The sequence below is a fragment of the Pimephales promelas genome, chromosome 4 (genome assembly GCF_988280905.1).
Source record: "Pimephales promelas chromosome 4, fPimPro1.hap1.1, whole genome shotgun sequence".
NCBI classification, from domain to species: Eukaryota; Metazoa; Chordata; class Actinopteri; order Cypriniformes; family Leuciscidae; genus Pimephales; species Pimephales promelas.
The window spans coordinates 9,674,234-9,687,499 of record NC_142772.1 but is presented as its reverse complement, the minus strand read 5'-3'; the positions used below and the strand labels follow the sequence as shown (position 1 = coordinate 9,687,499).

Below are 13,266 nucleotides of genomic sequence, written 5' to 3'. Positions count from 1 at the left end.
CGAGTGAAAGAGAGCTGATCATGTTGGAATTGGAGCTTATTAAGGTGGAAAAACAGTTCACTTTAGTAAAATTACTAAAACTGAAAGGCAGAAATGAGAGAAGACTTCGGAGGAGATGAAACTTGTGGAAATCATAGACAGTGGTGGAAATGCGTGAGAAGGTACGTGCGGAAATGCGTAGGAGGAAATGCGATGCTACCAAGCCAACCAATCACCGATCTTGCGGTCCGCGTCGTCGCGACGTGTAGTTAAATTTTTGAGGAGGTGCGCGTCAGGCGACGGCGAAGGGTACGCGGTATGGGACGCGTCTGTGCGTATGCTACGCCGTACCTACTGCGCGCACCCTACGCAGAAGTATAAATTGGCCTTTAGGTGTGGGGTGGGGGTAGGGTACACGCGATCCTAGGGCGTCATCTAATTGACGCTAAAGGGCGCCTAAAGCGTCAGATATTGAAGCATGTCCAAATGCTTCCCAAGGCGTCAGTTAAGTGACGCCTTGGGGGTGAGAATGGGCTGTTACAGAAAACAAAGTGAAAGAAAAGTTTTACAATATGGTTACCATTTTAAATGTTCCTCTTACTGACTTTTTGTTAGCCTATTTGTTGTTGTGTTATCGTCCCTTTTTTAATATGTTTTGTTTATTTTCATCCATATTCTGATCCATATTCTTCATCAAATTGAATGTAAACACAATATATATATATATTGCAAAAGCCTCTAAATGCCATTTGAAATTTTCTTCTTTAATGATGATTTTTATCAAACTTGTATATTTAAGTTCAGTAATTTCACTTAAATGGCAATGATAATCACCTATTAATTGTTATTTAAGTGAAATTACTGAACTTAAATATACAAGTTTGATAAAAATCATCATTAAAGAAGAAAATTTCAAATGGCATTTAGAGGCTTTTGCATCTGAACTCTTCATATATATATATATATATATATATATATATTCCTTTGGGTTTCTCCATTTGACCTGAACTGACCTAAAGAATGACGTTTCTGATCTTTAGACAACACACAACGTATTGTTAATACAGATGTCCTCTTTGTGATTTCATTTCCTGTTTTATGAATAACAAGTAGAATGTGCCAAACCACATTTATTTGAGAATTCTAGCCTTTTAATTACATTTTGCTTCCTTTATTACAGTTTTTAAAAAAATGTTTGGTTTTTTTTTTTCAAAAGTGAACACGTTCATCAAATACGTTTTTAAAGTGTATTAAAGTCATTGTCTTGTGTGAACTGCATTTTAATTTAATTTAATGAGCACTGCATACCCTATCATTAGTAAATGTTTAAATAAAAATGAAAATGTCTCCTTTTGAAATGTATGATTTTTTATGAGTTTTATTGTTTCATCTAGTTGTTGGTGCATTGGCACAGTTGCTCAAAGTCTAGTATAATTTTAGTCTTAAACAAAAACAAACCCCAAAACAATACATAATCTATGTTTACATTTTCAGACAAAGTGAATGCTTTACTAAAGTATTTAATCAATCTAAAAAAAGCCTGGTTTAATAAACAGCAGGGAGGTAATATACAGGGGTAAGGTTGCATTTCATCACTTTTTAATTAGTCAGTGGTATACCCGTATTTCGAGGTAAAAATATATATTTTTAAATTCTGTTCAAAATCAGATTTTAAATTCAACACACAGCTCTAAAAGAAATTACGCGGTTCATACATTGCATTCTGTACCAGCAGAGGGCAATGTGAACTTAAAAAAGGGCAATAAACTTCAGTCATAAGAATGAATCACAGGTCATACCAGCAATCTGGGTGATACAAGTATCAAGCGCAAGGATTTGCAGTCATCAAAGATTCGGCCAAGACTGTTGGGCTTCTTCAAACTATTTAAATTATGTTTCGTCAGACTGACTTGTTGGTCACCAGTAGTAGCCTTATGCAGCTTTGAATCTCTCTGAACAGAAGAAACCCCTACCAAGAAAACAACTAGGCTATATACGTTTAGAGTTTATGGTCACCAAATGTTTTATCATTGAGAAGGAATTAATATCTGTCAATAATTGTTCCTGTGCAACTGTTACGCAGCAAAGAAAAAAAAAAATGAACAAAACATTTAGCCTAGTTTTCGTGAGATGTTTGATAGCCTAGATAAAGCTGTAGGCTTGTTGTTGTCAATTCACCGCCCGGTGCCATATTGGAATGTAAAAAAAAAAGCTATATAGGCATATAAAAACACTACAATACTAATAATTTTCTCTTTATCTGTGTACTGTTTGTTAAAATGTGGTAAACATGCACTAAATCCGCCGTTTGAAGCGCTCAGAGGGATAGACGCACTCATTCATCGGTGGGGCGGCTATTGGAGCCAAGTGATCAGTCACTGACTAATTGTTTTAGACAAACATTTTTTTCTCCATGAGAGTACAAGGTCGAGAATTTGGCTCTGTTAATTGGACGTAACAGAATTTAACAATAGCCTCTCAATAAAACGAGTTTTGTGATTATGGTTTTAGAAAGAGAAGAAAAGAGGCGAGGGGGCTCTCTAATTACCAGCCAGGACTCTGGAGATCCCGTCGGTCATTGTGCGCGGGTGTGCAGAGACTGTGTGGCCGGCAGGCAGGCGACAGGCGCCGGATTGTGAACAAAGGACTGTCTGCTGCTGAGGCTGCGAGGCGTCCCTGCCGAGGCGATTAACCCTTCCACCAGGACGGTGACACTTTTCTCGACTGCCTATCCTCCCCCACCCCGGGCATAATAGTACAGTAGAGATATAACAGGTGAAGACTTAACGACTGACACACCTAAGAAAAGTCCCGCACAGAACAAACAAAACATTGTAACAAGCAATAGCCTAACACAAATGTGCTTTTTCAAGTTGGTGAACATATGAAAATGTTTTAAAGACATTGCCAATCTGTCTTTATACTGTAACATATCAGAAATCATTAACCTATTTATTATTAGATCGCATGACTGAGATAGGCTAGGACGTACATCGCAGAGACGTGTATTTGATGTGTGTTTTCATCTGGAAGACGTAAGCTGTTTAGAGTGTTTGCTCATCTGCAAGACGTCAATGAGACGTTTCTTGTAAGATGTGGGCTTTATAAAATCTCTTGATATAGAAAGATGTTTATGATCTAGAATAAATGTAAAACTGGCTTTTTGTTTAGCCTACCAGTACACAGCGCTTTCCAGACGAAGTGCTCTTTATAAGACATCTTGGAGTCGTACATGTGCTATGGTATTATTTGTCACAACATTTGTCAATAAACAGGTTACATCCCGACGATCAACAGATGGCGCACCTACATCACATTTAAGCTAACTGCAGAACGTCGCACAACCAATTTAATCAGTTTAACTATTTTACAGTAATGTAGGACTATTTTATATAAGCACGACGAAATTGTTAGATTAAATAAAATAATTAACTTGATCCCAACCCACACATGCACGGCAAAAAGCTGCAAGATTAATGCATCGTAAAACAATGTCATTAAACACTGCTCAGGTAGTGGTCTGATCAAGAATGACGAATAGCTAGGCTACAGAAAATAAAACGTAATTCTCATAATTTACATGGAATCATACATAGCCTAAATAGCTACAGTCCTGTATTTACATCAATGAAGTAATACAAAAGACTAAATGAACACTTTCGTTTTATTTAACTGAGAAATTGCAACAAAATCGCTCATTAACCCGAAAATCCAGCACCGAGATGTTTAAACAGACAGCTCTCATAAGAGAAACCTTCTCAATGCAAGATTAGAAAGAAACCTGAGTTGTCCCTGCCTATGGACCATCATTACATTTAAACATCTTTTGTTGAATTTACACATGAATAACGTATCACCAGAGATTTAGATTTACAGTGGCTTTTCTTTTACTTATCTGGCAGGATATCACAAACATAACACATTCGGTTTCCTGCTATCAAGCGCTATAATGTTCATTATTTGTAAATGGGAAAATATATAAATGTTACAAATTGAGACCTAATACTATTTACACACCAATGTACAGTTTTGAATAAATTAAAATCTGTCTCCTTCAGTCAATTAACCTTATTTACATACGTGTTACTTTTATTATTATTATTATAAATAATTAGAAAGAAAGGTCCCAGACATAGGCGACTTAAAGGATGAGCATCCTCATATGTTGTTTACAGTCTTTTTTTCTTTTCTTTTCTTTTATACACTGAATGTGAGCCTAAAATGGGCATCCACATTCAAATAGCTAAAGAACATTCCATTCATAATTTGATTTCATCGCTAAATCAAGGATGAGCGAAATCAGCATGCTTAGATCCGAAAGAGGGGGGCGTAAATATGTAACAGTTCTCGTCGAAATCCAGGTGTTGTGATCGCCTAATGATAGGGGATGTTCCATTGTCTGAGCCAAAACGTTCAACCGACAAACTCATTTTCAATGAAGCATAGTTATGTAGAAAGAGTACGCGGTAGTGTTCATGGGGTCACTTTGGTGAATCGCTACGGGGTGACACGTCTCTGTGTTTCTCCAATCCGCTTACTAATCTTTGTATATTCTGCAGTTCGTTGATGGAATCCTTCCCTGAAGATTTGGGAGATCCTGAGCTGTGGCCGGTTCCGGTTTTATGGCTGTGGTGCTCAGATATGGGACTGCTCTCCCTGCTGCCTGATTTCGATGACTCTGACTCCGCGCTCAGAGTGCTGGGTATTCCGGTGGTGAGCAGGCCGGAGCTTTGAGGAATAGACACGGGGATCTGATAGGGGTTGAATCGCATCCTTGGCCTCGTGCTGGAGAGAAAGGGGTTCCGGCTGAGGGTGGACGCGGCACTGCCGGCAGGGAGAGCAGAAGCCGCCGCTGCGGCAGCAGCCATGTACGTGTACGGGTAGGGTAGCAATCCTCCGAACGGTTGCATGGAGATGCCCTAAATATAAAACAACAACACGATATTTTAATTCACTGTCAGACCAAATTTAAGAATTAAATTCAGCTTGTCAAGAAATATGATAATTACAGGATAAGTTATTAATTAAATGTGTTGCTATTGCGCAAAACACCATCGAAAGGAACATATGTTGGCTGAACGCGGTTAGCAAAGATCTGCATTCGTTTACTGCGTGATAAAATAATGGAAAAATTGTCTCCAAGCATAAACACTAGGGGTGTAACAATATGTCACAACAATATATCGCAATGCAAAAAATCCATGTATCGTGGATGGTGACAATGTATCGTGGATAATTTACCCAAATGAAAATTCATGTGAAAAAATTCAGGTTTACAGAGTTTTAGTGTCAGTACTACATTAAACTACTTTAATATAATGTTAAATATAATGTATAATGTAATGGCGGAATATTTGTGGGTCCTGATAAGGCCAAATGTTTTGTTTTCAGTAAAAAGTGGCCAACATTTTTTTTTTTAAATATATCTAAGTCAGTGACAGAGTGCAAGCATATTAATCTAAAATAATTCTGTATTTTCAGCTTCAGAATCATGAATATTTTTTATTCTGGTGCCACCATTTCATTTACACCCCCAACGTAATATCAAATGTATAGCATTTTAATCAACAGTACATTTTTTGTTAACCTTTTATCAAATGTCATGGAGTTGAGTATTGCAATAATATTGTATGGTGAGTTCAGTGTCGTGATATGTATCGAATCGTGACATTAGGGTATTGTTACACCCCTAATAAACACCAATCTCCCTTGATTCCTAATGCAGCGCCTACATTGTTTAACAGAACTGATGAAACAGTTTGCAAATGTAAAATTACGGCAGAAAATACAGATTTACAACAAATACTAGCTAAGCTAAGCTATTTATTTTATCTTCTGGACTCTGTGATAACCTCTGCTGGCAAACATTAGAAAAATAGGCTTGAAATGCATTTTGTTAGCTACAGGCCATAGTCATATACAATCATCATACCTGAGATGCAAGCATATGTTGTGATAAGTGGAATTGGAAAGGGTTGGGTGAACTGGTACTCTGGGAGGAGAGGCTTCCATTCTCTAGTCCACTTGCTCCAGACATTGAGGCTAACAAATGTCCCATGCCCATAGTTGAGAAAGCACTTGGAGTCATAGCAAACTGCCCGGGATGAAATAAAAGTGGTTGTCCTGCACTCAGTGGATTAAAGAAATGTTGATTGTGTAAACCAGAGAGGGCTAGACTTTGCAAGTGACTTGCGCTAAAATGCGACGGGCTCTCTGTTTGAACCATCAGTGGGGAAAAGCCATCTTTGACTGGGCCCAAGGAGTCTGCATCCTTTTTGGAGGTATCTGATTCTTTCAAATTCCTGCTGTCCAGTTTGTCCCTCTCCAAGTTCCTGATGCTGAAGACAGAATCATTCTCGTTCCTCGATTCCGAGCAGTCCCTTTTCTTTTCGAGGTTAGATCTGTCCTTGACTCTGTCCTCGCAACGTGGGCTGAACGGTGATCGTAGTCTCTGATCCGGACTATTGACTCTGATCATTCCATCATCGTGTTGGTCTAGTTCGTTATCGCTTTCATCGCAGTTTTTGTCATCTGGAAAAGACGTATATTAAGCACATCAGATTTTTCTTTTGATAAAACCAAAAACAATTTTCTTTAACAAATTCCACTAGTTAAAAAAAAAAATCTGTTTAATTACTCCCTGTGATTTCACAAGGGTAGGATGAGATGTTTTCCATGATAACTACTTCCTCTGTTTTCATCCATGGCACAATGAGCATGACTTCATGAAACGTTTCAGATTTGGACAGTTTGAAGGAAAATTTTTAATGAGCTCCTAATTAATCGTGATGAAACTCAGATGACAAATTGGCAGACCCAAAGCATGCGCATGAGACATTCTCTATATCTGCTGCACTTTGTTTATATATCATGACGTGCCCTGAGGAATATAACTCTTAGCAACTGATCCTATTTTCATAACATATAAATTGACAATATTTACACAATACACAAATACCTTAATACATTACACAAACTTTATAATACAGTATTCATCTGTAAATTAGTCATAAAATAGTTTAAGCTATGTTCAAAGAAAAAATAATAAAAAATAAAATCAGGAAGTACAATACAGTTTGCACACATGGATCATATCTTAAGTGAGATGTATGTATTAATATGTCATTAAACGCCTCAAATGCAACAATGCATGATAATATATAAAGACTAAGAACATTCACAACGATTAATGGTATTGAAATAGTTTTATAAAGTCCCTTAATTCTTATCTGCACTTTTAAGTAATTAATCAGATGTAATAAAATAACAGACTGGGTGTTTACAAATCAGTGTCACTGTAAAAAGTGATCTGTTGACTGAACTTAAAATAAAGTGAAGAAACTCTTTATCTTGACATTTTTTTTAAGTAATAAACTTCATGCATAATTGAAATAATTAAGTTGTGTGACCTTGACAATTTGACATAACTTTTTTTATTTATTTATGTATGATGTTTATTTACTTAAGAATTCTAAGGCAATGGGTTTCCTCACTTTTTTTTAAGTTAAGTCAACTGATCACTTTTTAAAGTGTAATTGCACATTCAATTAACTGCATTCCTTTACTGTGTGAACCTGACAGTACAGCTAGTTACAAAGCAGCTGTTGGAGTTACTTTATATTTTTATGGCTGATTTGATCTAATTGTGTGATTTTCAGCAATTCATTCATTTTATATATTTTACTTATAACATGCATCATCTTCAATTGTTAAGGTATGCCATGTATATAGTGAATATGTATTTATTCATGCTAAAAGCAATACATTTTAAGTGATGAATAACATTGAATAACATTGCCATCCATCTATAAACTGACAGTTACTAAAAAACTTACAGGCAACTGACTCTAAACATATTAATAAATTCATTCTCTTTCAGTATAGCTTTAAATAGTTGATGTTCTGCAGCAGCCTAAAGTTAATCAACAAAAATAGGCCTATCGAATTCTACATGATACACATTAAATATCAATGTAAATTCCATTCAAAAATGGAATGCTGTTGCTGTTAACAAACAATTAGCTATACTGTAAACATGAAACTCTCCACTGAATGACGGAAATTGCATCACAATGCATGTTTTTACCTCTGGATCTGTTGAATTTAAGTGGACTTGTTGCTGATCCAATCGGCGAGTGAACTGAATCCCTGCCAGTAGTTTGTTCGCAGGATGAAGCGTCCGAATCTCCTCCATCTCGATCTTTGCACTGATCATCATACATGCGCATTGACGGCAGGGCTAACTGTTTTCTGAAAATTAAACTGAAATTAGATTCATGTCATGCCTAAATAGTGTAATTTTTTTTTACATTTCCGATGGTTAAACAAAACTTTAGAAGTAATACCTCTTTTCTCTTCTTCCATTTCCAGTGTCTCTGAATCCTTTTGCGAATGGATTATGATCGATTTTCAGTTGTGTGATCTATAAAAAAGAGAGACATGGCATTTATTGTATTCGATCATGCTTTACCAATTTCAAATTAACACCACTAAATTATTTTGAAACTATAATTTGTGTTTTTTTTTTCAAGCAAACGAATAATAGTGAAATAAAATATGAAACATGTAAAACGTGTAAAATCTGTCCTGATATATCCACGACGGCTTTTTGATTAATTGTTTTGTGAATTAAGTTTAGGCCTATCAAGTTAGGCTAACTGAATTGTTACAACTTAGAGTAGGCCTACTTTCGTTTGTTCTACCGAATTCATTGTGACTTCACGTGATGTAGCCTAGTGTAGTTTCACACCGCACAAGCCTTTTATTTTTACGGGGTCACATTTGATTCCAATCACGTTTTAAAGCGACTTGGTGCCCGTATTGATTGTAACTGGCCAGTAAACTTTACGATCATAGCGCCACCAGTTCTAGTGTGCTGTCATCCCAATTATAATCAACTCTATTCATCACAGAAAAAGTTTTTTTTTTCTCTCTTTCACCTCGGTAATAATAATAATAATAATAATAATAATATGACAACGGATAATTACAAACATTTAAAATGTAAATTGCTTTTAAGTGCTGTATTTACTTACCTTGTCATTCTGATATGCAGTGACACCAATAAAATCGGTCTCAGGAAATACATATGTCCTGAAGGTGCTGTAAGGGAGCTTCAGAATGTCGTTGGCTCTAACGATATGAAACCTGGGTTGGTATTTATGCATTGAATTTAAAATGGTCTGAAAAATAGAAAATATTTCAGGTCATTAATAATCAGGTATCACAAACATAAACGAAATATCTGCACAGTAAATAAAAACATGCTTGTAAATGTTTCTTACATTTTTTTTTTATTGAAAGTGTAGTGGTTTTTATGAGAGCAGAATGCCTGGTAGGCTGTTGGTAATAATGGGAGAATTTTTCGGTGTGATCGTTGAGGCCTTGTTTGGATAATTGGGCGATTTATTTATTTATTTCATCGAAAGCTAACAAAATTATATTCTAAATTACCATTTAAATGATATACATGTGTGTATAGTCATTTAGCCTGGAGTGAAAATCGTATCTTTGGTTCACACTGTCGATCATGGGACTTAGTTTGCCCCATGGCATTTAATGTTACGGCAACTGCTCTTTCATGCTTCGTTTAGGCTAGTCGACAGACGCTGAAAACGCGTTTGGAATCCAATGCACCTTAAATGTCTAAATTCTTAATTCCGTAATCATCTTTGCTTCTTGATCACTTAGATAACTTTATAGTATCCCCTTGTCATGTTATAAGGAAACAGAAATCATACCTGAGAAATCAGCTTATTAGTTTCTATAATAAACTATTTACATTTGCATACAAACATGCAGTTTCAGAAAATGTAATGTAACTTACAAATCCATGTTTATCCGAGATATTGTTGGTCAGTTTGAGTTTATGGAAAGCAACAGGCTTTGCCATCCACTGTTCACCCGTGGCCGGGCTATCCGGATGAATGTACATTCGTTTGGGCATCTCCGGGTCGGCCTTTCCCGCGACCATCCATCGAGAGTTGTGAAATTTGTACCGACAGTCATCTGCCGCAACAATATCCATCAAAAGTATATACTTGGCTTTTTTGTCCAGGCCGTTCACACGCACTTTAAACGGAGGAAACATTCTCCTGTGGAACGAAACAGACATAGTCATATCTGGGGCCGAATTTCTTCATCAAAGTATATATTTAATGTTTTAAAGACATTTTAAAATGAGTTCAAAATGTAGCCTATTTCAGCTACATTTTCCGTCACAAACACAAAATGAATGTCCTTCATGTCTAGGTCGTTTGGCAAAGGCTAACAAGCTATTACCACAATAGTACCAGACGATATCCTTGCAAACATTTTCTAATATTTTACATGAGTATTTATAGCCAAAGGGATTGTTATCCCATTTATCCTTACTATATTTAATTATTTCGGGTAGGTATTGATACAAAAAAAAAAAAAAAAAAGAAGAGGAAGAAGAAACAGCAAATTATGACCGGTGTGTGTGTGTTTTCTTCTTCTTAAAAAGTAGTTCGCCTCTTGCAGCGCAATATTTACATTGTTCAGATACATTAACTTCTACGCTTATGGCAGACGAGTTTCTGGCCTATAATAATCTTAATAACAGAACGAATGCAAATGTTATTACAGACATGAAATAGATTGAGTTCTGTTCGGTGCCGTCGATTGACCTATGAAACATAGCATGTTTAGCGAGCAATACAGGCCTATTTCATTTCGAACTAAATTATGTTTTCTATAGTGAATTATAGGCTACTAAACATTTAAACACATAAGCTGCAAGTGAAATACATGAACATCGTTATGATCTATACGAGGAAAAAATAAACAAATATATAAAAGCCTTACCTTCCTGATTTAGTGATGACCATTTCGGTTCCAATTTTGTGAAATTGATCCCAAAGGTCCTTAGCTTCTAATGTAACTTTAGGATCGTCTTCAACGTCCTCCTCTGGCTCGAGACTCTTGAAGGAGCGGAGATGAGCCGCCTGGTGGTGATGTCCAAGCGCCGCGTGTAAGCTAGCCTCAGCCGCGCCGGAGAGCGCATGATCCGCCAGTGGTTTACTGAGACCCGGTGGTAAAGTGAGCGCTGGAAAGAACGAGGGTTGAGCCGCTGCAAGGAAAGCTGACATGGGAAAGTCGGCCGGCCTGTGCGCGTGAAAAGGGTGATAAGCCATAGCGTTCGCTGTAAAAACTGGATCTCTCATCGGTGCATCCAAAAAGCCAGATGGAATAATATTCTAAAATAAACTGCGCCTTGAACTCGCGTAAGTCCGACTGTCTGTCGCCCTCTACAACTGAAAGAAAGCGGTGGTTTCAGTAGTTGGAGTGGACTGGTAGGAAATGTCACTACCGTCGATGATGTCCAGTTGCAGCACAGTGATAAAATCCTTCAAAAGTGCAACATTGACACTTCGGTGTAGATTTACAGCTTTCCTACTGTCCAAGCCACTATATCTAAAGCAGCCCCAATAAGAATGTGCAAGTCTTGAGCACTGATGTAGAATTAGAAGGTTCTTCCCTAACCACACTGACTTACATGTCCCTTCTCACTGGATCCCCGTACTAATGAACCAAACCGCCTTGATTGCAGATTTTACGCATTCTGGACCAATTGTAGAGCTCCATAGGCGTGGTTTTGACAGCTCCAGCCAAGATCGTGAAGGGGGGGTTAGGGGGGGGTTGGCTAGAAGGTGTCGGAAGCATTCGCAGTAAGAAAACATGTCAACAGAATAAAATATTAACCAATGACAGAGTAAGGATCTGGAAACCCCACCCCCGCATAACCTAACCGAGGAACGGCGGTCATGGCTGCGCGCAGCCGGGTAAGAGAATGCTTTCCCGGCTTGCGTTTGATCAGTTTCAGGACCGTGTACATGCTTGATATGTTTATGCTCCTTTGTCGACCTTTAAGATATATATTGGACATTACATTTTAAAGGTTATGTTATGCCAAAATGATTTATATGTTTAGTAAACTGTTGCTATTTAAATGGTGTTTAATAATAGCAACACGCATTTTCGGAAAATTATTTTAGCAAATGTATAAAACAACATGTTTATTTATTAAAACGACTTTCCAGGAGTTTACACAGTTAACTGATCTTAAATCGAGCGGATAGAGTATATTGCAGGATATTAGCTATTTTTCCAAGCGATATTTGTTCAGAATTTGATGGTCGCTTAAAAGCAGAGTGCTTCTAAAGCGAAAAGGAAAGAAATTTTCAGCGAGAGAATTTGTACGGTTTACGGAATGTAAGGAATAACGAGGTAGCTACTATAATACATATTTTATTTATTTATGATTATTTTTTTTCAATAGGCTATGCGTGCAACAAAATCGAGGCATGACCAGGGTAGCCTATTGTGTAGCCAAAAACAAGACCTCGAGCCTCATTTTCACAGAACTGTTCAAGATTAGTTCACGTTAAATCGGCCGACAGGGTACAGCAGAGTAACAATCTGAGCTTTAAAGCTCCATAAGCAGTCGTGTACCTTTAAGAGGCTCGTCAACAGATCCTTGATTAAGTGGGACTCCGTTTGTTAAAGAGCGCTTGGCGCCAGCCGGCTGGAGTCCCACAATAAGAACCTACCCCTGTCAATTCATATTTACCCCCAAATTCTCCAACAGCGTCCACCAATCCACTCGGTGTTCCACAAAGCTTTGCCTACATCTTGAGAAAAATCCAAAGAAATGTTTTCTTTGTGGCCGCTCCCGCTTTCAACAATTAGATCTAGTGAAAGTCCAGGGATGGGAGATTTATCTCCTGTGTTTGAATCGATGTCTGAGGCTATACTTTGACAAATGTAGAATGAAAAAAAGAGAAAAAAATGAATGGCATTAATCCACATAATATTCAGAGATATGTAAACCCGTACAATGTCAACAGGAAATGCATTTGATTTGTTCCTTTCAATTAACTCCTTTCATTCGCTAAAATGCTCAGTGTAAACATCAGAAATGACTTCCTACTGAAGATCTCAAAGCTGCAGGACTGTCCTGAGAGGGAGACACAGGTTGCGTCTGACTTGATACTGTCAGAGATGAAGCCGCTCTGAACGGGAGTGCGAGTTACGAGTCCAGGATTTTCAGTCGAGTGTGCTTGGAAAGATATCGCTGAACAAAAGAAGAAGGACATCCATTTATTGTTTTGGATCATCCCGTATCAACATGTTTCGTCTTTGGTAAGAGATAGCCTACTTTTATTATGTGGGCAAGCTTCGTATGAAATGAATGATGAACGCAGGTGGATTTCGAATTGTTCAAAATATATTGGTAATATATAATATCCAACAACAGATGTTTGT

General features: G+C 37.4%; 1 protein-coding gene across 2 annotated transcripts; it reads right to left on the bottom strand.

Moving 5' to 3' along the window:
- Window positions 1-3,625: 3,625 nt before the first annotated feature.
- On the bottom strand, window positions 3,626-11,543 carry tbx2a (T-box transcription factor 2a). Of its 2 annotated transcripts, none has more exons than XM_039662225.2 (7): window positions 10,807-11,543; window positions 9,806-10,073; window positions 9,015-9,161; window positions 8,325-8,401; window positions 8,066-8,241; window positions 5,912-6,510; window positions 3,626-4,898 (listed from the first exon to the last, which is right to left on the bottom strand). In XM_039662225.2, exons 1-7 carry the CDS (start codon window positions 11,163-11,165, stop codon window positions 4,461-4,463), a joined length of 2,064 nt encoding a protein of 687 aa, XP_039518159.2. In that variant the 5' UTR covers window positions 11,166-11,543; the 3' UTR covers window positions 3,626-4,460. The 2 variants fall into 2 exon arrangements, with proteins under 2 accessions (XP_039518159.2, XP_039518160.2); XM_039662226.2 differs by having other exon boundaries at window positions 8,066-8,229.
- Window positions 11,544-13,266: the final 1,723 nt, after the last annotated feature.